Source organism: Scatophagus argus, chromosome 21 (assembly GCF_020382885.2).
Source record: "Scatophagus argus isolate fScaArg1 chromosome 21, fScaArg1.pri, whole genome shotgun sequence".
Taxonomy (NCBI): domain Eukaryota; kingdom Metazoa; phylum Chordata; class Actinopteri; family Scatophagidae; genus Scatophagus; species Scatophagus argus.
Window position 1 is genome coordinate 13,080,966 of NC_058513.1, and position 25,243 is coordinate 13,106,208.

The following is a 25,243-nucleotide window of genomic DNA, read 5'->3' on the forward strand; positions in this document are numbered from 1 at the left end:
TGCTAAACGAAACACCCTAATATGTATGTATTCTGTATGTAATGTAAATAGTTAAGTTCAACTATTGTCAGGTTTTAGTCTACTTATTGACTTTCTTGAATTTACTTTATTTTCTAACTCTACAAAATCTTACCCCAGGGTTCTGGAACTGAAAAACATAATTGTAATGCAGCAATCATTGTTGCTGGTGTAAATATCCTAATAATGATAATCCTTGTATTAACAAAACTTCCCCACATTGAACCCGTAAAAGCGGATGTGATGTCAGGAACCCAATTTGGGTAAATATTAAACAAAGCCATCGCAGACTGTAAACAGTGTTTGAGAGCAATACTGCGGCTTTCAGAGTGATATCGTTAAGGATAAACCCCAGAATAATGAGTCCATTTCCAAACACACTGCATCAGTGTTTCTACTCACTGTGCTTATCCACAGGGTCAGTGTTTAGACAGAAACAGAAAACATATCCTTAATGTGACCATACCTTATGACATGTCACAGAGTCTATTAAACAGGCCTGGTGCTTGCAGATTACAGCAGAACGAGAAACCGTATTATCTGTTTACGTTATTAATCCTAACAAGCTTTGTTTTTGTCATTTGTCATTCGTCTTCATTAACAGTAAAAAGCCTCTGTGCCTCTTCCTCTGTGGTATTTCAATTTTCTGCCTGTGTTCTCATGGTCCACCACAGATCAGAATAGTGAAGGGTCTAAAATGAAGATATATGCATCATTATATCCTGTCCCATTTAGCTATAAAACTGAAAAATATGGTAAATTGAGAAAAATGACAATGTGTAAAATTAAAAAGGATAATTAAACGGTGACAAAATGGCAAAGATACACATAGTAGCTCATGTTTTTGAACTCAAGTCAAGTTTTTGTCTTGGCAAACTTAGTAAAAGCCAGCACTGGATCAAATGCTATGCAGCTCCGCGTTCACGCTTTCACAGTATGTCATCATCTGTTGGACGAACACACAGATCATATAAACTATTTGGCCACTGAAAGTTTCCTTGCTACCACAGCACTCACGGAGGGTTGTTGCACTGTCTGTTGCGAGAGCGAACTCCACCTCCACACGTTCTGGAGCAAGAGCCAAACTTTGACCAGGAGCCCCAGCTCCCATCGTGGCCTTGAGGCTGCTGGCTGGATCTCCAGATGCAATGTCCCTTGAAGCACCACTAATATTATGACAAAGACAGAACAAGAGAGACAGAAAGAAAGGTCAAGAAGTCCAGACTAATCACAGTGACATTTGATTTTTCTCTCTTCACAAAGCTCAACTTTAATTGCTTAAAAACAATTCAAAGGTGAGTCACATTTTCCCACCTTTCCAGGGGCGCACTCTGTACCATCCACCGGAGGACCTTTTTTGGTTTTACAAAAGTACTGGTTGTCAGGGTGGCTGCACCACAGTTGTTTGCAAGGGTCGTAGGTCCTGAACTAAATGAGGAAACAGCAATTATGGAAATGTAGATGAGTAAACAAACTCATTCGATCAGCCCTTTCATGCTGTAGGGAAAAAAAATCCAGCCATGCTCAATCAGCTAAAGTTTGAGATGAGGTATTTGAATATTTTAAAACCCCATGAGAGCTACATAATTGGCTTTTTATAGGAGAATGTGCCATAGTGCCTGTCAAAGGAGCTTTGATGTATTTCCAGACAGGCCCATGTGAAAATCTTGTGTTATGCATTGTATTATCGAAGTACTGAATTGTTATGTATTCACAGACAATAAAAGTCCTCAGGACCTCAGGATTCCTTCTCACTTAAAAAAAGATAAATAATGAATCAGTAAATCAATGTGACGGACTTACAGCGGTGCACATTTTATAACCAACACCAAAATCAAAGCGGCACTGCTCGTCCATTGAATAATTTATTCCAGGGAGCTCAGGAAGCTTGGGCCACTTGTGCTCAAAGGGATCATCCAGCAGGCAGTCATAAGAACTGAAGAAAAGATGAGAACAATAGACTCATAACTATGAGATGCTGTATAACAGATCACAGAAAGGAGGGGGGGGGGAAGATCTGTGCAGCATCAAACCAATATGGTGTTAAGAGAAAATGAGAAATCATGAGATAAACACAACATACTGGATGTATCGATTGAGCTCCTGCTTGCTGCAACGTGACCAGTGGTAGCGGTGGAAAGCTGCTTGGACAAGTGGCGCCATAATGCTGCCCATACTGGTCTCATCAGCACAACGATTCCCCTGGCCATCATGTTCCATGCCTAGCCTGATGAGGGAGGGGGAATGGTTTACTGAACACAGGGCACATGAAATGTGAGCACACATTGATCAGCAAAGTCACCAGAAACTAATCTTACAAAACAACTGATTCTGGACTTCACGCTAACAGTGATGCTACCACAAGCATTGGCTTTCTTAGCTTAGCATAAAGACTGAAAGGACAAAACAGGTGACAGGTGAAATATAGCAAGTTAAAGTGCCTCTGAAGTTTCATTCAGATCGGCTGGAGGGTTAGCTGGATGCTAGTGGCAGCTTCATAGTGGTACTGACCTTCTCTTCTAACTTTCTGCAAGAAGGGAAATAAGTGTTTTCCTAATAAATTCAGTTCATACCTTTAAGAATCACCACATTGACAGATTGACCCCAGTTAAGTGGCAGACTACAAAAACGGAACAGTGGTCAATAGTGAGCTAAAAAAGACATGACATTAGTGGAAATCATAGGTGGGTGTCAAGGATTAAAAGAGAGACATTTAAAATGACGCGACGCAGGAAAAATTTCACCTGTGATAATTGTAATTTTGAAGTTGAAATCATGAATGGTTCAAAGGCTCTCATACAAATAGTAAACCCCTGAAGCATCCTTCAGACAGACAGATATACTGTTACTGTCAATGACGCATTACACGAGTTGCAGGGGACAGTGGAAGAAGACATGGGGTCAGCGTTTTGTCATTTCTTTGTGCTGAAATAAAGTGAAATGCCATCTGCAGGAGGGTTTGGATGCGATGTGAGCTCTCTGTTAAGATTAAGGCTTCACCCACTGACGTCTTTGTTGGCTGAACCACTCGAAACACAATTAAATGTCCATACACATTCACGCTGAACGTGTTACATCATATCTCATCAGCCGTTGACATGCTGTCAAGGCCTTGCAGGGGCTGTAGCTGCTGAAATGATGAGATGTTCTAATCTTAATATCCTTGACAGCAGTGGGTTCTTGTGGATTGCCGGATATTATGGACAGAAAACCCCAGGATCTTTTTCCTGAGCTATTGTGCCCTCAGAGATTAATTAAAGACATCGTTGTTGAAAAGACCCGCTGAGTTCGAAGAAGTTAACAGGAACAGGAAAGGGCACAGAACTCTAGCTCTGTGGTGCTGCTGGCGTCTGTCTTTTCTTCATTCCCACAATGAAGTGAAATAATGTCTGGAGGGGGCAAGAAAATGAGGTAACTTGAATAAAAAGAGTATCCTGTGCAGATGTTGACCATGATCGGACAAGACTTTTTAACTTTTGGGATTTCTTCACTTAAGGATAGTAAAATTACTTTTACTGGAAGCTTGAGCACAAAGCAGAGAATTGGTCTATAGGAGCTACAACCTGTGGGCGAACATATTCACACCTACGGGGAATTTCTGTAATTGTCATTTCACTTAACTTGCATGTGTTTGGACTACCACAGTGCCAGGAAAACCCACGCAGACAACAGTAGACAGACAGGACCCAGCTGGCCATTTCTGGTTTTAACCCAGGATGACTGCTGTTTAAACTTCTTACAGTTTTACTACAATATTTCCTGGAATGAGCTCTAAGTCAGTGTGCTCAATATCTTCTGTATGAATAAGCAAATGAGATTCTTTTGAAAAATTTGCAAATGTTCTGGCTGTGCACATAATTCATTTACTGAAGAATAAGGCTTCATTATTCAGCGTGATAACATCCTCATCATATTAATCATGTATCTCTATAATGGATTATCTTGATTCTAGTGGTGTCTTTGACATTTTGCCTTTGTTATTTTGAAAGTTATACAATATCTATTATGTTTTGCTCATTATTTTCAGTCTGTTATTGCAACTTGGGCTGAAATTAAGTGAAAAGAACAATGAGAAAAGTCAAAGGAAGATGAGCATAATGGGCATCAGTTTCCACTACACTAAACTTTAAACCAACTTTTAATCAAGTTATTAGGTTTTTTTGTTTCCTACTGTGAGAGTACAAGAGAAAGTCAAGGGAAAAAGAGAAAGAGGATGCAAAAAAAAAAAAAGGCTGATATATTTTTAGAATCGTAGCCTCACTCTGACATTTGCATTTACTTCAATTTTTCACTTTTTTTAATATTATGATAAGTTTTAGTCTTAGAATTCTTTCATTTACAAACTGTTGTGCATCCATCCATCCATTTTCTATACCGCTTATCCGTCAGGGTCGTGGGGGTGGGGGGGCTGGGGGGGACTGGAGCCTATCCCAGCGACTACAGGCGAGAGGCGGGGTACACCCTGGACTGGTCGCCGGTCAATCGCAGGGCCAACACACAAAGACAGACAACCACAAACGCACACACTCACACCTAGTGGCAATATAGCCAATTAACTTAATGTGCATGTTTTTGGGATTGTGGGAGGAAGCTGGAGAAAACCCACCTAAACTGTTGTAAGTCATTAATTTCATCATTATGGTAACGAAATTTCAGGCAATTTAAAAGCTTGTTTTGACAGAGATCCACATGTGCCTTTCAGTGGTGTGTCGCGGTCCATCAGGCTGCGAGAAAATATTCAGTGTTGGAGACTGCAGTGATTGCTTTCAGTAATAATAAAAAAAGGAAACAAGCACTCGAAAACCACTGAACCACGAGCACCATGTAAGTCCATCTAGGAGGATGGACTCAGTGAGTTTTTCATGCTTGTCACGTCTCTAAACGGTGACGAGCACAGCATGGAGCCTGCTCCATGTTCACTTTTAGCAGATGAAGAGGTTTGCGACCTGTGCTTTTGTTCTATTGTATGACGTGAGAGTCGATAAAGACTGCCTGCACAGTTTTCTGATGTTCATGCTGAAAGGAGGGGCACAGTTCACAGACATTTCTTCATAAATCTTTAGAGCCCTATTAGAGGAGAGAAAGGCTGCATGAAATGGACCAGTAGCACATCATGACTCTGGTATGTAGTTTGTGACCATAGGCAGAAGCTACTAATGACAAGTTCATGGACCGGAGAGGATGCAGCCTGATGCTACACGAATCTTAAACAATGTGGCTTAGAGAGCTGGACAGAGGTGGAAAGTAACAAAATTTGTTGATTTATGTACATTACTTGAAGAAAAAGCTTGACATTTCAGGGAAATATGATTAGAGTAGTTGAGAAAATCACTTTCAGTCTCTTCACAATAAATGCTGTAGTTTGGCTCTGTCCAAATCTAACAAAATCAGCTTAGTGGACCTTTGAAACGCAGGCAAGTTCTTAAGCAACCACCACTCGCAATGAAAATCTATTTGATGTGAGTCAGGCAGAGAAGTTCATGAACTTTGCCCGAATGAAATATTGTCCAAAATTAGTAGATTCCTGGTTTAAAAAAAAAAAAGCCTACTGAAGAAATAAGTTAATAAGACAAAGAATATGACTAAACATTCAAAGCCAACTTCTAGTACTTGGAGGTTCATTACAGTCAATGCACAATCCTGTGGATATTGGCTTTTGATTCCCTGACCCCACTGAGGACTGCTTTTGGTATGTATTTGAATAAATGTTACTTTTAAAAGTTATATACTTTTTAAAGGTTCTGTTGGAGGAAATTTTAAACAGTGTAGTATTTTCTTGCAATCAAATATATATGTTTTTATTTCAAATAATTTTAAATGAACTCTGCATAGATTAAATTATGTAATGAGCACATGATGTCCAAAAAGAAGTGTTGTACTTAACTACATCAAATTGAGTGGTGTTCCTCATGTTTGTCCTTAGCAACACTTCTGAATATAATAAAAACCTGTAGCAGTTTCAGCAAATTGTGAAAGTATGATAAAAATTGACTTTATGAATTGCATTAGACTGTACTGATACACCTAAAAAAAAGTGTTCAATGCATCTACATGGCACGGCAATCTATTCTATTACATGCTGTTAATGTACATATGTACAACAACGGAGCTGACTAAGGTCATCTTCCTGCGGGCACATGTTGAGGCAACCAGACAACAGAGTCCAGTTAAAGCACTCTGCCCTTAATTACAGACTACAGTTACCATGCAAAACTATCAGCTTAATTGGATGCAGCAAGATCTCGTGAAGCTCTGCTGGTGCTTTCATCGTTGTGCCATTACTCACACATGGCCGGTTTCATGAGCAACCACAAAGGCGGAGGAGAAGCCGTCCTCATGGTTCAGAGTGCAGCTCCTCAGTGGGTGGCACATCCCTGTCACGGGAGCGTAACCTGGGCAACAGAGAAGACCACAAAGCCCTAATAATCAAATACCAGGATGAAGGTCAGGATATTTTCACATAGCGCTGATGATCAGAATGGAAAATCATCTCTTGATGATGTGACATTACTGACATGGACATTATTGAGAGCCATGGGTGATATGATTGCAGTCATCGTGAAGGTTTTTTATTGGTGCACTGCTGGCTGTCAGACTCTGCAGTGAGGACTGCGTTCAGTGTCTCTTTCTATGATACATCTGTGCATCTGTATGCATGTACTGCGTTTGATCTGGTTGCATTTAGGCAGCAACACTCAAAATAATAAAAAATGAACAAATCCCTGAGGGTTAATGTGAGGATTGCTGTAAATCTGCATTCAAAACAAGATGCCATTCAGTGATGCCCAATTCAAACGCTGAAGCTGCGATGTCAGATTCAAAACACCTCACCAGCTCCTTGATTAATGCTAATGGAGAGCAGATACTGCAGAGGTTTGCGGGAATACGAAGGAGCCTGAAACTCCTGTTTCCTTGCCAAACATAAAGAAAATAAACAGTAAACAGCAAGCTCAGGAGCCTGTCATCACTACCTGGCAGACATCTGCCCGGCATCGCAACATTTCACACAGTTCACCAAACTTTTAAGCAAAGCACAAACATGAAACATAACTCGATCAAGAGGTGTGCAGCGACTCAGCGTAGCGCTTTTGGTTTGGTTCAGAAGCACGCTGGTTCCAACCTTCTTTCGGCGGCTTTCAGATAATTTTCATGCTTTCTGACCATCAGAAGACCTTTTTGGCATGCAGGTAAAAAGCAGAAAATGCAGCAGACAGACAGCCGGTGATAAAGACTGTTGAAAAAGCATGTACAAAAGGTTATTTTGGTGGTGCTGAAAAAGAGAAATGTCTGCCAGCAAGTTAATTCAGGCATAGCAGAGTGTTTTATTTATTTATTTTTTGCTACAGTGTGATTGTGACTGTGCTTTTGATCAAGGTGGTTGATGGTTCTGATGATGAATGACAACAAAATGGACACACACATTTAGTGCTGCAAGTGAAACGGAGAAACATGAAAGCAGTTGTGGAGCATGACCCTTTTATCTGAAAGGCAGATAAAAGGGATTTCAGGAGAAAGCAGATTACATTCCCATGAAGAGGCCATCAGGAGCTTTGCACACTGAAGCGAAAAGGTGGTGCAGCAGCAGCAACAGCTTGGGTCAACACAACAGCTTCTCTACTGCTGACATCATGAGTGAGGATGAGTGTGGTTGATAAAGTCAAACATACTGGATTGGAAATCAGTCAGCAGAGCAGATCAAAAACACCTGAAATCGTCCTCAGAAGTTGATTACAGTGCATCTGCAAATGCAGCAAACTCGTAATCAGGTTTCATAAAGCTGTTTCATCTCCCTTTGCTCTGCAGCTACTCCATAAAACTGCAAAGATTTTTTTTTCTATTTATTCCACAGCCCCAACATCTGTATTTGGATATAGAATCTATCATCTGGCAGCTAAACATTGACAAGGGAGTGTGATGTCTGCTCTTCAATCTGAGACACATTACAGGGTCTAGCCGAACAACACAAGATGCCATAGAAACCAGGCTTGTTATGAACACAACTCAAAGGCAGCTATGGCAACATCCAGAGGTGTGACCAGCAAACCAGGTAGCTTTGGGTCGTCCACTAAACATGACACTTGTGCTTTAGAAGTTAAAAATATACACAGGTCAACGCACAGTTCAAGATATTGAACTTAAGCACAGAGGATGTTTCTTCGTTCTTATTTCCCCTGGAGGTTAGGCTGCTCACTTCAAATTTTGTTTTGAAGGGCTGAAAAGAAGAAATACAGCATGAGACAAATGCTGGACTGACATGTATGGTACAAAACTCCTGACAACTGCATACATGTGTGATTAGCACTGAGAGTTACTCGTCACTTGTGAGTGAAAAGTTCACATCAATTTTTGCAAAACAGAATAAAGACTAAAAAAGCAACAGTTAGTTTACAAAAATGACAAACTAACAAAACATTTCTGTTTTTTCTCTACATGCCAAAAACCTTCTTCAACAAATATCATTCAATGTTTCAAATTCCAGGGTGGCCTCAATGTCAAGTCAGCAAGGCTTTGGAAGTAATTATTTTCCTGTGAGGCCGCCGTGGGAAGTATTGAGTTCGTGACCTCAGCTGCAGCCTCTGCTTTTAAGTTTCCGTCAACCTTACCTGGGCAAGACTTGAAGCCAACCCCTTTGTGAATGGAAGCAGATATCAGCACTCAGTCTGCACAGTCCTCGATCGAGAAAAATACAGTACCTTGCATACCTGCGGGACCAAAATCTTGCCTTGTGAGGAAGATGGCGTGGTCGTGGTACTCGGCGTGGTCGGGGTCGCGGCGCTGCTGCGTGTTGGCCCATCGGCACACCTGCTCCAGGCTGCGGGATGGGTTGCCACGCTCGATCAGACTTATAGACTGCAAAAATGAAAAGGCCAGCAAGAAGGTGTGAGCATTCAAACTGCGAAGAGGCTCAACTTATTAATTCCCTTTAAAGGGCACTGCTCCTGCAAGAAGACTTCTCACAATTACAGTACTTTCACTTTAAAATTCATGAAACAAGATTAATGTGCCTGTGAAAGTGGCAAAGAGGAGACAAAAATAGATACTGCATTCAGGTTTAGCGACTGCCTGACGCATGGGATCGTTTAAGCTGAAATCCTTTTGTGAAACTTGATTCATCAAATTCACCTGCTCATGTAGGTTACTCATGACTGTGACAATAAATGTGAAAACAAAAGCTGGGGCAATGGGCACCCACAGTCTGAACGTGTTGCAGTGTTAAAACCTATGAGATTTGTAAGGTTGGGAGTGTGAAAGCTTTTGTGTGTTTTGAATACACACCTTAACGTGTTTTAAAAAAGAACTGTGTGGTAGCTTAATTAAAGTTGCAGAGAATTATTTCTATAATAGGCAGTAATGAACAGCCATTGTACAGTTTGATTAGTCCTCATCACATCCATTTTACTTGGATATCACATGACCATTTCCAGTCATTTTAGAATAATTCATTTATTTTATACTCATTTCTTTGAAAGCTTGGGTGCCCACAGGATGTTGTGATGCTGCTACCAGGAAGAACCATGAATTAAATAAATGTACACATGTGAGTATATAAATTCACTTCCTGGAAGGCAGAGAGCAGATATAGTTTTCCCTCTGCTCAGTATGTGTCCCGCAGGATCACATTTACATAAAAACCACTTGCATGTGTTTCTTCTCAAGCCTGCATGGCGTGGCATGGAATCTGAACTGGCATAGAATATTCAGTATTCAATTTTCAAATATTCAGTAGATATTCTTATTTAAGAATGTCCTGTCTGTTTAATCTTCTGTGTTATAAAAATCCATCCAATACAACAACAAAGCTCATTTAAGGATGAAGTCGCACTTCTATCAACATCAATGCTGCTCATATGCAGTGTGTGGGGCCAGTAGTAATGTGTCCACAGAAACCGATAGAGGATGTCGTCTTGTCTTCCTTCTCCAGCTTTGTGCTGCAAACATGGCTGGTGACACATTCGACATGTTTGAGCTCATCTAATTGGTGCTATGTAAACAGAATCTCACCGCTTTGGCAACAAGACGGGTTAAAGTGCAAAATAATATCATCTCTGTGGTGCATCATTCTGATATGTTGACAGGCACTTAAGGATAGATGCAGAAACTGCTTACTGAACCTTAAACAACATTACTTGATATTTTGCATCCTGCTAACAACCCAACACATAAAAGGAGACATGAAGTTGCAACATGTGAGCAGAAAAACATATTCTGTGCAACAAAAATGCAATCACTGTAGATGTTTCCTACTTTGATCAGTTCCAATAATTATTTTTTACACCTCTCTCTTTACTGCACATGAACCTAGTGTAAGTCAAAATCATGTCCCTTCAGTACCCATTTAATTAGAGTAACATGTCAGCCAGGGCTCTTTCAGTATGTTTGTGCTCTGCATCGTGTAAGTATGATTTCTGTGTTACATAATCAGAAAGTCAGTCCCCACTGACTGAGCTAATGAAACGTTATGCAGTTCTGAGCGATGTTACCTCTAATCACTGACATAATCTATTTTGCTCATCTCAACTTCAAGTAACAGCTCATTAGATGCAATTTCTGACGTTTTTTTTTCTAACAGTGGCATTTCCCAAATTGCACCTGTCAATCAAACAGCAAGTGTAGCAGTGAGTGAACTCCCAAGGTATCATCTAACCACATGCTGCTCACTAACCAGCCAGGGGGTCCCCAGATTTGATCTATTACGAGTTTCATGCCAGTAAAATAAAGTTGATGTAACACCCTGACTACCTCAGTCTCAGAGGAACAGATCAACCTTTTGGGCGAATGAGCAATCCTGCTTCTTTTAGAGTCACATGATCAGATCAGTATCATTCTCACAAGTGTATCATCTCATCAGCTCATCAAAAGGTATTATTTCCTTTAAAGCTTTAATAAACTTTTCGTGTGGCTTCAACACATGTTATTTATGTCAGCATTGTATTGTGTATTGTATTAATGTTTCTTTATCTTTGAGTGATTTCATCATAAATGGTTATTGCCAACATTTGAATCTTTTTATTGCACTGGAGCGGAGTGCTATTGAATTTCGCTTCAGGTCACATCAATACTAGCAAAGTTAATGGAGTGTCCGGGAAAATGAAGTTGCTTTTCTGTTTCCCGCTTTTTAATTCAGTCACGGTGGCAAACTCAGTCTTCCTTGTTTTCATTCCGAACAAAATGCACAATATACTGCATCACTTTCTCAGTAACAGCAATGTAATGGGTTTAAGTTACTCTTGTGTTATAGATCAAGAAACATCAATTTATATGAATATGTCTGGTTTCTACCATAGTCCTGTACCGAATGTCTCTCCACACAGAGTAAATAACAGTCCATGACATAGCTCACCTGTCTGTACCCGACCATTATCATGCGAACAAGGACAATGTTGATGTTGGTTCCCAAAGATTCATCGTGGTAGATTTCATCAACCTGAAAGTAAATGAGGAACAGCATCTGTCATTGATCAGCAGGGTGAAAGACTCAGCACATTTGATCAAGGTGACTGAGAACGTCTCACAATATTGAGCCTGCAGAACGGCCAACAACACAATCAAGCACACGGCTATCCTTAAGGCACAACATTAATACGAGCATACTGCAGTTCAAGCTATTTCATGCAGTACTGAGACAAAAAATGCACTTAAATCACTTTCGTAGCTCAGATAGGCATGGCAGACTCCAAGCACAAGTAGAGCAGTGTGCTGTCAGAGAGGGACAACACGCGGCTGTCCATAAGGCAGAACATTAATCCAAATACACTGCACATAAAGTCTGCGGTGAGGAAAAAACACAGAGCGCAGGTCAAATTTTCAAATGAGCAGCAGACATCCTTGAGTTCATCTCTAGTTTCATGAGTAATACATAGTGTTTTATTTCTAAGTAGGTACTGAAAAGGACTGCTGATTATGGCTGCTCTAACAATGCAAATTAGAGGCCTGAAGCAGCATCAAAAGCAATGGGGGAAAACAGCGCAGCTTGATTCTCAGAAATCTGGCGAGTAACAGCTTTTTTTTTTTTTTTTTTACAAAAAGCATGGAATCATGATGAAATATGTTAAGAAGTTGGCATCCATCCAGAGAAACCAGCATTGTTATGCAACGGCCAAAAAAAGCCTGACCCACAAATGTGTCGACTGCTATTTGGCTTTATAATAATGCTGTGGTATGTAGATGCTTAACCCAGGGCCATGCTAGGACCACATTCAAAATTCGAGTCCAGTTTCCACTAGAGTGTATTTTATTTTCATCAAATGGTTGCTACATGTCGCCGCTCCTCTGGGGCCCCATAAAGTCAATCAACTCCTTCGCTTTGCGGTTGATAAATAAAATTCAGAGGAAAATGAGGGGGGTGATTATTTCTTTTTCCATAAATCAGTGAGCAACTTAGTCAGGACACGTTGGTTATGGGATGTAATTAACAGCATGCCAAACAAACTAGGCGGCTCTCGATTGGTAAATATGGAATCGCTCAGCGTCACAAAGCACCCTCACATTTCTCCACGTGACTTCTGAACTTGTTACTGAAAACACATGTTGTACAACATCTTAAGGCACTCGACACTACATATGACACGCTCACACGCTCAAGTTTAGAGAGTAAGCCATGCAGCATCTGTGCGTAACTTATCATCGACATCATTTGTGCAGTAATACTAATATCAGCTCTCACTTTTGAATTCTGGTTCGATCTGGGCTGAATTCACCAAATGTGATGTTGTATTTTGCTCCTGTTCTCTGACTGCCTCTCCTCTACAGCATGGTGACTGAGGCTATAGCTGTTAGCTGTGCCAAAGTGACTGTCAACAGATGAACTGACCCTTTCATCTTAGAAAGGACCATGTGACTGGACCGCATGGACAAATACCAATTAACTACCAAAAAACAAACAAACAAACAAACAAAAAACACTTCATCTTATCACATCTGAATCTCGTCCTTTGGGTCACTCCTCTTTGGTAGCAGGCCTTTTTCAGAGTGTTTGACATAGCAGGAAACGCTCATGTTTTATTAATTATTAAAAAATAAATCATTAAATCATAATTGCACTGCATCAAATTGCACCGAAAAGAACAAAATGAGGTTGAATTTTAATACTATCATGTGTCATGTGTTTGACGACCCCTTATTTCCCTCGACGCCCTCCTCAATCTCATGTCTCATCCATCTGTCCACCTCTTACTTTCTAAAATCCCAAAAAATCCAAATACTTACTTACTTAATACTTGCTTTCTGCCAGTTTAATGAGCCTGTCTCTTGGTTTGATCCATGACAGGCCAGCTTCTACTTAAGAACACTTTCCTTTGACTACCGCTCTATTTCCAAATTACCCTTAGCTTAAAAAAAGGATCAAAAACAGAGTTATGAAGGAACTGTTAGAAATAACTGTGGGGGACATTCAGATCTGGAGGGAAAATGGCTTAAAACCAAAGACCACCAGGCTTTCATTGTAGTGTGCAACTTCTCCCTCAGTGAATTGTCAACTGATTGGCATTTATTCGGTACTGAGTTACTTACTCACATCACAAGCCGCAAACAGCTTTAAGAAACATATTTATTTATTTATATATTCTTTTACAGCACTGGTGAAATTGGCTATGATTCTGTTTGCATCACTTCTCTGTTGTATCACCTCTCAGCATGTCAATAGCACGAAATATCTGACAAACAAAGGTCATGGAATAATTGGAGCTGCTGGACTGTAATGCACAAGAGCCCTGAGGTGAAGTCCGATGTTCTAATTAAAGCAACAGCAGAGGAGCTCAGCAGCTGTGATGGGCAGAAATAACGTCTGTCAATATGTTTTAATCTCTCCAGCTGCTCGTGGCGACAACATATGCAAAGAAATCCTGCAAGTATTGCTTTGCTTCATGGAAATTACAAGCTTGACACATGATACAGCATATGAGCATAGATGCACAGCTTGACGGACAGATGGACAGAAGACTTGTAATAAATCCTTTTTACAAACACTCATGGTGAACTCATGAACTCATAAGCTCAGAGGAATCACAATGAAAATCAGTGCATATTGAAACAGGTTTTGTTTCATTGTGAAGTGCTCTTTAGAGTCTATAACCAATTGAGATGATGCATAAACGAAGCACTAAACAGATAACTTAAAAGTACTCAGACACGCAGATCTTGCCCAGGCTGTTTTCATCTTCAAAGCTGCAACAACTTATTTGTTGACTGACATTTCATTAAATATCTGCTTTTTGTTTCCTTGATTTAAGAAGATATTTGCGAAAGCTAAAGCACTGAGGATCTAAATTCGATGGTAGAATATATACAGCATGTGAACGGTAACGTTGTTGTCCAGTGCCAAAAACAGACACATCATGCATCCTCTTTCGCTGACTCTCCTTGTGCAGACTCATAAAACAGAGCAGAAGGTTCAGATATGGCAAACAGACCAACACACCAACGAGTGCATGTCACTTAGCTTTCTCTGGGGTAGAAATTTATGACTGTGCAGAACAAAAGCTCTGTCACTGAAGAAAGGCTATCTTGGCTCAAGTCCAAATTTGCTCTGGGTCACAGGGTTACGCCCAAGGCATTTAAGCAAATATTCCATTCACAGAAGCCTATTCAGGTCAATAAATGCTGTAAAGAACACTCAAGTGACCCCAAGTTCTTCCAGATTTGTTACGAGCAGAAATTCCTGGACTGGTCTATACTGACCTATATACGTGTGTTTATGTTGGACCCAAAAGAGAAGTGAAGCTCTAGCAAAATGAGGACAACATCAAAAAATAGCTACATAAACATTCCTGGAATCAAACTTTTGCAAACACTAAAGTTACATATGTTTCCAAAGAGGACTCAGGTCAAACACTTCCTGTCCCGCTGATGGATGGGTCAACCCCACATATACTGGGATAATTACAAAGCCAGGGGGAGGGGCTGGAATCAGACTGTTTTGCCTGAAAATGAGAGTAGCAGCTGTGGGCTACAGGCGCTAGGTGTCCCTGGCTTGTGTACAGCATCACATCGACGTGGACAAAACCTGGTCCTTGCTCAAACAACATAACCATTGTGCAGCAGGCACCTCAGCAGTCACCTTGGCTTCGCGCAGACAGGATGTCCAGTAATCAATCCCTCAGGGAGAGTTTCTCCAGGTGGTACTACACATTCTGCAGCCACGGAGCAGGGATTCAGAGGGATTTGAGTGGGCAGAGCTCTTTCAGACACAGCAAGCCTATGGCTTACAAGTGGAACTAAAGACTTTAGACCCTCATTTGTTTAAACTCCACCTTTGTGGAAGTTGGACATTTCTTTCATCAAACTTTACTGACTGGGAATACATGAATATTAAGAAGAAAGAAAAGTACGCCACTTCACTTTATATCTCAAACAATTTCACCTCTGAGGACTTCCTCAGATTCACCTCTCCTGCCAATGATCTGAACTACTCAAGTGCTTAGCGAGCACTAGACACTGACAATTACAGAGCGCACACTCGCAGCCACTTCACTTCATTTTAATCAGCCAAGGTCATTAAAAATCAGACGTTTCTCTCTGCCAAAAACATTTGAGGACAGAATGTCAATATGATATCCTAATTAAATAAACACATCATTCCACGTAAGCACAGCTTGGCAGTGCGAGCGGACTTCTGGCTCTGGTTTCCATGACTGCCCCGCAGAGCTCCCACTCAACTTTCTAATTGGCCTAGTGCAGCTAATCAGACCACCATGCAGCGTCCAAATGGTAACTGTTACAGAGTGAAACCAGCACCCTGTGAAAATCTGACTTGAGGGATTTGGGCCCAGTAAGTAGATTATGGTGGTAGGAGCTGGTGGAACCCGTAATGAATGAGCTGAGAGTTTCTGTACCCCCCCTCCCTCATTGGTAATCCATAAACAGCTAGGGAAAGTGGGGGCCTGGGCAGAACTGTGGCGAGGTCTGACATTAGAGAGGGCAAGGTGGAAAAAATACTCCACTGGGAGATAAAAGCACAAAAAAACCCACCAAACTCAGCAGTATTTTCACATCAACAAAGGAGATATCCAGAGCTGCAGTGACTAGTCGATAACTAACTGAAATTGGTGACTATTTTAATTACAGAAAAAACAAACAAAAAAAAAAAAACAGCTACATTCAATGACTAAGAAAATAATGGTCAGGTGCAGGTCTGACTCGTTCATGTTGGGAGTTTAAACAAACAGCAGATGGTGAGAATTTGCTGAACATTTTATCCAACAACAAACCAGGACAGACTTACTATGTTCATGAGCGTGAGAACATAATTCTGCACATGCTCCTTGCCATGGAAGCGCACCACAGAGTCGTCCACAGCCAGCAGCACCTCGATGTTGTAGTCGTCTTTCTTCGCATGCCTCCTCTTGCGCTCGGACTCAGACAGTTTATGTTCGAGAAGATCCAGAGCAGCGGGGAGGTTTGCGATCCCAAAGTCTGCCACTGCAGAAAATATGGTCAGCACATAAACAAGTCAGTGAAACCATTCCTTCTCTCATCTGATGTGATACACAGTATCATGACATAAAAATATCTCGGGATTCTTGGGAGGAATCCTGTGGGATTACTGACAAGCCTGTGGACTGCGGATATTTTCTAAACCTCTCAATCTATAGTCAAAATACTGCTTTTAGACATCAGCCTGCAGAGTCAGAAGTGTATTTCCTCTCTGGCCCACTTTCCAGCTCACAATATTATATGCATTCAGAGCACATAATATAGTAATCCCCAATTCCCAAAAAATACAATAATCCACTTCAGCTGTTTTCTGTATGAGTTTATGTCCAGTATGCCAGCATCCTGTCTGTTTCTACGGCTTTTTGTCAGAGCTGAAACAGTCACTGACATAACTGTGTGATATTTTACAGAACCGGGCCACAGCAGACAGTGTGAGATGAAGCAGGTCTCTTCAGGGGAAAAAAAAGTGTGATGTGGTGATCCACACGCTTGGAACATACTGGACATAAATTGAAAATTGAATTTGCTACCATGTGAGGAAAAACATTACGAGAGCTATACAGAGAGGAATCAGAGACTGCATAACTGCTTTTACTGTTATGCATTGAAACATGCGTGGTGCTTTCCCATTATTCCAGACCTGTGCAGCAATTATTTTTATCAGCAGTTCATTAAAAATATCCCGCCTCTGTCTCTCACCAAATTTCATAGAAATCAGTTACAACATTCTGATGTTCTGCTATGTAAACAATCAAGCAAATAAACAAACCAATGCATGATCTCCTTGAAGGAAGTAATAACACTCTTACACGTAATTGCAGAATGAACTCATAGCATGTTTGGCTCAAAGCTATAAATTACTGCAATCTTTTTAGAAGATGGCGGTGAGTCAAGCCTGCCAAATACAAATGGTTCCATGACAACATTATCTTATGGGTATCAGAAAATTCACTGGACATGCAGACTCATGGAAATGAGCAATAAATGAGGAGCTCTGCAGAAGCATTCGAACAAATGGCTCCAGGCACATGCAGTTATTTGGAACAAATATAAATAACAGATAAACAGATAAATGTGTAACATGACATCTTATTTGCCACCAGTAAATTAAAATAAATGTGTTCAACGACTGCAAAAGCTGGAAATCTTTCAGAAGCAGCAGGAGTGGATTCAGTGGGTAGCAGTAAACAAAATAAAATGTTTGCAAAGTCATCTATTTGCTGCTGCTTGGAAAAAAGTCTCATCACCTGTTTGGGATGCCAGTTCACTCGGACAGATATAAACAGCAAAACAAGGTGAATGAGGCCACAAATACAAGAGACTATAATCCTCTTCAGGGTGAATCATCAGGTAAATCAATCAGCAGGTTCTCGTTGTGTTAAAATAAGAGCTACTAGGGCCACACCTGGTTACAATTACTGTTAAGTACTGAAAGCTGGTGTTGAAAGTTTGAAGTCAGAATTGTAATCTTGCTTACTTATTCTTAGATCAGATGGTTCATTAAGTCTGATTTCATACTACCTTCAGTAAATTGGGGTAAAGTTCTCATACTGCTGCTTGTGTTGAGGAAAAAAAAAACGTTTGTGAAGGTTTTCATCTGTGGCTGAAGCTGCAAACACTTGCCTATTAACACACGTAAAACAACATTAACATGAATTTGGGAGTCTTGTTTCTGGGTGAATGTCCGATATCCACTCTTCTTTTAGCTCTGTCCAATTCCAAAAAGAAATATCTGGTTCTATAGTGTTCACCAGCAAGTCTGTGTACCACATCATTGTTATTGGGCTTAATTAAAGGCTGATGACAACGGCGAGACTGATCCAAAAAAGTTGTGGGCTGTAAAACCAAAACAAGGAGCTGAAAGACGCTGTAACACCTCATAGATTTCAAGGGAACTACAAAGTGATAATTTGCTGTGGGTTCGCCACAGAGTTGGATAAAAGAGCCGGAACAGTTGAGGGTACAGACCAAATTGCGTCAGTCCTACCGAGTACTGATTCACGCTAAAGCAATCTGCGCCAAATTTTGGTATTAAAGAACAGTTTTGAGTTTTGGACTCAGTACCAAAGTACAGGGGAAATAAGTACCTCATGAATGTAACATAACTCTGATAAAAACTATTAGAGACTTGATGTTCTCTGTGAAGGAGTTTTCTAATAAATACAGCGACCCCTTTTACCAACCAGACACCAATGACCTCCTAAAGAAATACATAAAAATTGCTAAACTTTTATGTTTAGCTGTGATATAAAGTGTACATGAACCACTAAATCTGTGGTGCTTTAAAAGCAGTAAAAACACAGCCTGTATTATATTCATGTATTTATTTTGGACAGTGACACTGCATTCTTCTATGTGATGTACTATAGTGCAGTCCTTGCTGTTACGAACCTCCAGGGCGCTTACACATATGCACTTAATCACATGTGCACACACTCATACTCACACGCAATCAAAACACACACACAAAACCGCAGAGAGTCCTTTATGTTTCCACTGACATCACGCTGCTTCTCCTCGCCTACCTTCATTGTGGAGGTCCTCCCTCCACTGGCCCGTCTCCCGTTTGATGGCTGACCTGCGGTAGACCACATGGACACGCCCCTTCACTTCCACGTCCTGCTGGCCCTTCTCAAGAGGCTCGATGAAAAATTCTCCATTATCAGTCCGGATCAGACCTGCCTGGAAAAAGAGGTTAGTGTGTCCCTCCTCCTTCAAAGGACGGTAATTCCACTGGAGCCAGTAATTACAGTGTGCCTGATCAATTGGATGATTTCAGGAAAGGCTGAATGCAGGGAATGACGCAGGTAGACAAAATTTGGCCATTCAAGCCCTTCAGTAAGACTGCCACTATGATTTCACACTGAGCCTGATGATGAGTGGCAATGTCTCAGTTCGTCTATACAGTCACGTCTACTTCATGTCTTTTAATTAATTGAAGGAAAACCCTTCGGTTGAATACTTGTACAATCTCCAATACTGCATGGATCATGGAATTCAAAGCCTTTCTTGATGTTTTACATGTACTTTTGGTCAGTATTCACGTTCTTTTAACCTGTCTGTTTTGCTCCACTTCAACTGTTGCCTGACAGTGTGTATCTGTATATTAGTGTGCCTCTGAAACTTCATTTATTTTATTTTCTATTTTCTTCATTTATTTTTTTTTATCTATCTATTGAGTTAACTTATTCATTTATATTCTTGTATTTTATATTTAACCTAAAACCACATTTAGAGTTGAGGGCAAAAGAATTAATAATTAATATGACTTTCACCACATTTCACTGAAATGCAACACTGCAACAATCCATTTTAATGGCACTCTAACCTGGAGTTTGACACTTTGAATTATATGTGACAGTGACAGGGGAATAGAGGAGCTTCATTACCAGGTGGACAACAAACTACCAAAAAGATGTTGCTGCACTGCATCTGAGCTGGTGATAATTTAACATCTTGGAACAGCGCGTGAGAGAACGCAAATGTTTTGCACGCACTTATTTCCATAAGGTAAACATCCTCCATTTTGGGGCTCTTTGGTGTATACTCAATGTGACTTAAGGTAAATATTTAGATGGACTTCATCAATGTCCAGCTCTGCTGCACTCCCACGCTGCAACAATCATGATATAAACATGTGTGGACGTTACGGCTTCCACTGTAAAATGTTTCAAAGATTGAAGTTACGTTTATTCCTTGATCTCAACTTGATGTAATTTTTAGGAAAACTGCTTTTTACATTTGCCTCACAACATCAGTCGACTGAGGTAATACTGATATAGCTTTTTTTCTCCCTTGTTTTTGTGATTTTTAGAGTCCGCTTGATACCATAAGTCAATACCATAAGATCAGGGAAAGTTTGTTTCAGAGACACATCACAAACACTTTATTCACTGCCATATCTATCTCCAAACATGTTTGTTGATAATGAAACGTCTGTGTTACATAGTGATTTAATGCCTCGATACACGGTCAGCTGGCTTACTTACACCTACTGTATGATGTTGTTCTAGGAACAGTACTGGTGTTTGGTTAGTGAACACTTTCACTTATCAGAAAAAAGGTGAAGTAACAATGACTGATATCTTTATAACATCAGTGTTCTGGATCGCTCTTACTGCTCCTATAGCATTGCTTTCAACCACAGCAAGAAGCTGTTTTCACTGGAAAAGCTCTGATTTAAGCCTGATATTTCCCTCAGGAGTTGGTAGAGACCAAAAACTGAGCAAAAAGAGATATTGCACTTTGATTCATTAAGTGTCCACAAACAGAACCCCAAATGAAAGCTAGTGTTGTTCCATAGTTGCTGGTAGTGTATATAAGCACCTGTTCACTAAGTTAATCATATCATCTTTTAAGGTGATCATATTCATTGTGCGTAAAACTTGTTTCTGCTGCCCCCAAGTGGCCCAAACAAAAAGTTTTACGTATACATTCTTGCTCATAAAACCAGACGCTCCACATTACACAACTGCTTATGTAAGTGAGAATGTCCAAACACAATCTATTGTTTCCTGTATATGACACATCTCTCTGCTTTGTCAGCTGTACCAATGGAAAAATCACATATGCCACCAAGCTGTTAGTAAACAAAGAGGAGTTCTGTCATCTCAACCACAGCTTTAACCATTCATCCATTATGTATAACCATTTATCCATTGCTGGGGCATGGCTGGATAAAGATTCACATTCGCCTCAGACACACGACTATCACAGGCTGACACTTACAGCGGACACAATTTAGAGTCATGACTTAACCTAAATGGAGATTCACACATGAAGTGAGGCTGGTTTTGTTAACATGTTTCTACGATTGCAGATTTTTTTATGTTAAAATGTGGTTATGACGCATATTGATGGACACATGGTGTGCTCAAATCTAAGCAGGGAACACTATCTCTTTGTGTCAGCAAGGGTGGATCCAGAGACTGTAATGGATTTGCTTGTGAGTAACAACTTGCAAATGTTAATTAAAGAAGAACTCAAAACCCAATGTTACCTAAATGAAGCCAAAGCAATGTTGCTCTCCTAATAACCAAACAAGTCTGAAGTTGACACATTTCTTATTTGAGTTCCCATCTGGTTTCTATGAAGCTTAATAAGCACAAACTGTGCCTTTTGAACACACTACACTGTGCAAATGATATTTCTCATATTGCTGCTCCTTACTAAGAAAAAAAAAACTCATTCAGCCTATCATTATACTCATGAAGAAGGCACACCAACAAGATTTTGGCAAGTATGTGTGTATTTACAGCTGCAAAAGAAGATCTAAATACAGTGCAGCTAAGAGAATTTTGTGCCTAAAAAAAGAGAAAAACCCAGGACTTGGGACTAACAACACTGTGAACTGAAGGGCAGACATGTGACAGTAAGGGCAAAGACGAGTGAAAGAATCTGTCCAGCCCCTGACCAGGAAATGCCAAGTAAGACATGCTCGAATACTTCCTCTGTGGTCTCTTATTTCAGCAGTGGGTGGAAAGTGAAGTTGGGTCTGTGAGGGGAGAGAGCAGCAGCATCTGGAAAGGCCTACAGAGGAACCAAATGTAAACATATGCACACTGCATGGTCAAGTTTGGGATTTGCTGTTGGAGGTGAGGAGAGGATAGCAAGTTGGATTGCCAAAAGTTCTACCTTAATTCTACCTAAAAATTAATCAATCAACAAAAAATGTGTTGTTAGGAAATTTTCCAAATATTGTGTAGTTCCAGCTTGTGAAAAGTGAAGATTTGCTACATTTTTCCACAAACAATTTTCCGACATAATCAGGGAGAATATTACAAGCACATACAACACATACATTAAATATTTTTTAGTTCGTTCTTACAGCCATGAGTAGTTTCAGCGAAGCTTCGGGACAAGCTCCACCAATCAAACAGTCGGGGTTAGTTCAGGCTACGGACATATTTGATGCTTGTAGCCTGAAAGGCAAAACCCAGGACAGCAAAAAGTCTTTAAGGTAGTTGAAGTAGCAGATGTACATGAGCATATCTGTATGTTTAGCTATACTCATCAGCCTCAGCTGTACTTTGTGTGGTTCAAATTAGTAAATGTGTGAATATGGATTGTAAACATGGTAAACATTATACCTTCTTCACACTAGCATCTTAGCACTGTCACCGTGACCATGTTGGCATGGTGATGTGAACATTTGGCTCAAAGCACCTAACAGACCCTCTTGTTATTAATGGCGAGATTTTCTCATTTGGATATGGACAGCTTGTCTGAAGGTGGACTCCATTTACAGATATTCTAGCAGGTCACTGTAAATGAGACTTAGGTACATTATTCACTTGTAAATGACTGTAAAACTGTGAAATTTGGGGGGTTAAAACTGAAGATTTTGAACCGTGAGATTAGACATGCTACCTCGTCCCCAGAGGAAATTACACCCTTGAGTCTGAGCCTCCCAGATGGCTTGAATATCCTCTCACACAGGCATACATAACAAAAGTCAAAACCTCACTCACCAAATGTTTTCTTTATGCCGATATCAATGGTGAGAAATTGATTTTTTGAGTTCAGTGTTACTAGTATGCATGTGCAAATAAATAACACATTTTGGCATTTGTTTACATTCATATGTTTTCAGATTTCACATCCTTTCTCAGAAACAAGAAAGACTAGCTTTTCTAAGTCAAGAGAGATTGAGTGATGCAGTGGTTTTTAGGCAGCTCCATGCGATTTGTGCGTTCAGACCTGAAACCATTATGAGAACTGCAGTGTGCAATGGAGAACACAGTCTGTATCAGCAAGAGGTTCAGCCAGCTTTTCCTGTCTCTGCATTTAAAAAACAAAAAACTCTCTGAGGTTGAAAGCAATGAGAAATCCAGCGGTGACACTGACACCTTAAGAAAAGGGTAAATATAGCTAAACCCTTAACTCACCAGTGCACTAAATTCCACACTTCGGTAAGAGCAACTTTGAAGGTGGATATTTACTGTATGTAATTTCACAGACTTTTCTGCTCTCCAAACTAGCAGCTTGAGTGGCTCACCTGCTCAGTGCAAGAGAGCAAGAGTGAGCAAATCACTTCACTGCTAGAAGTTTGTCTATTTTAAAGAAATACGCATGAGTGTGATTGCAGACAAAGACGTACAGGTTTGATTTCAGAAGACACAATAAAGTAAGAACAAGAACACAAGCTTAAATCAAGCCCACCCACACAGACTACTGCGTGCAGAGCTTGCAGGCCAAGTACTTCTTCAAACCGTCACCATACACTAATAGGGAGGCAGAAAAAAATGTCAGAATACACCACTGTTATTAAATTGTTGCAACACGCATTAAAACATGGTGGTCTTTTTATACTGTCTATTGAAATGATCTTTCTCTTAAAGGCCACGGCTGTTTGAGTTTCAGCACGCAAGAAAATCAGAGTCAGAATGTCATTCCAGGGGCTTAACCTGTAATATGTGGTAGATTGATTAGAAACATCTCATTTCGTCCAGGTTGAACAACTCTACTTGTTGATCCTCAAACGAGTGAGCGAAGCCCTGTCAAGCACTGAGATCAAGATATGCACAATAAGTTTTGTAAGGTCACGGTTTACTGTATGAATTTTAGTCACAAAATCCATTACAAATCTGATTTCTATCTGAGGGGTGAAAAAAAAGACACTTCGGACACAATACTCACAAGATACCGACAGCAACGGACATGCTGGGGATGCTGAATAAAAGGCCTTTGTGGTAACACCAGGAAGATCAATAAGCTGGGGAGTAAATCATGGCTGAGTGGTGCTGGAGTCGCGGGTTTGAAATAATCGTATGAGACAGCTTGTGGGAGCAGGGGATTACTACCTGATTCCTTTTTATCAGCTTTCACGTCTCACTGTGCAGGGCCACAAAAGGCCAAGCATAGCTGGTGATCAAGATGAGGATTATAAAGAGAAAATTGGGCTCATAATCACGGCGCCCATCTGCAAAGGACTGACATCAAGTAGGAAAAAAACTTATGATAATTTAGCCCTTAAGAAGAGCACTTTAATTAAAGTAGAAATTGAGGCTGCTAATTGGCTTTCATGCAACAACTAGATGATAATAAGAGTTGAATTAGAAGTAACAGTAAGGGCAATAGCAGTTGTAGAAATGGTGGTAGAAGCAGTAATACTAGCAGTAGTAGCAATAGTAGTAGAAGAAACGGCAAGTGTTGTAGTTTTAATAGTAGTACAATAAGAAGTCATTGTTGTAATACAAAAAAAACAAACAGTTGTAGTACTAGCAGCTTAATATGAAAAACGATGGGGCTGTGGTACTGATACTAGTAGTAAGAGAAAAGGTAATTACAGCTGTAGAAGCTACAGAGTAGCAAGTGTAGCAGAGGAAGTATTAGCTGCAGCAGTAGTAGTAGCAGTGTAGTTCCACAGTGGTAGTTGCAGTGCCAAAGATATTTAGTAGTGGAAGAGCTAGTTTTAGTAACTTTAACTGTAATAGTAGCAGAAAACTAACTAACTAAAAGAAGAAGCTGTAGGAATATTAGCAGTGTAGCAGCAGTAGTAACAAAGTAGTAGTAGACTTGGTGCTAGAAGAAGAAGAAATATGTGCACTTGGGTGGGTGGTTGTAGTCATAGAAGAAGAGATGATTACAGTCGTGACATTCATAGAGGAAGAGGTACCAGTAATTGTAGTAGAAGTAGAAGTCGTAGTAGTAGTCGTTCACTGGTGGTAGCATAAGAAGTAGTATGTACTACAAGTAGCAATAGTATGGGGTATTATTGCTTATAAAATTGAACATTTTATCCATTTATTCATGATGTGATTGATATTATGGTGTCACTCATTGGCATCCATGT

The 25,243-nt window shown here is 40.3% G+C and overlaps 1 protein-coding gene across 3 annotated transcripts in view; it reads right to left on the reverse strand.

Moving 5' to 3' along the window:
* The window catches only part of LOC124053227 (A disintegrin and metalloproteinase with thrombospondin motifs 3), a 40,100-nt gene that overhangs the window by 9,816 nt on the left and 5,041 nt on the right, over positions 1-25,243 (reverse strand). Inside the window, exons 3-11 of one of the 3 annotated variants that reach the window (XM_046378259.1) lie at positions 18,975-19,131; positions 16,238-16,434; positions 11,360-11,443; positions 8,712-8,868; positions 6,305-6,410; positions 2,102-2,245; positions 1,822-1,954; positions 1,333-1,446; positions 1,036-1,184 (exon numbers count right to left, since the gene is read on the reverse strand). In XM_046378259.1, coding sequence (XP_046234215.1) covers positions 1,036-1,184; positions 1,333-1,446; positions 1,822-1,954; positions 2,102-2,245; positions 6,305-6,410; positions 8,712-8,868; positions 11,360-11,443; positions 16,238-16,434; positions 18,975-19,131 — 1,241 coding nt within the window. Of the gene's footprint in view, positions 1-1,035; positions 1,185-1,332; positions 1,447-1,821; positions 1,955-2,101; positions 2,246-6,304; positions 6,411-8,711; positions 8,869-11,359; positions 11,444-16,237; positions 16,435-17,696; positions 17,937-18,974; positions 19,132-25,243 lie in introns of those variants that run through there. The other 2 variants (XM_046378260.1, XM_046378261.1) reach the window with 2 other exon arrangements.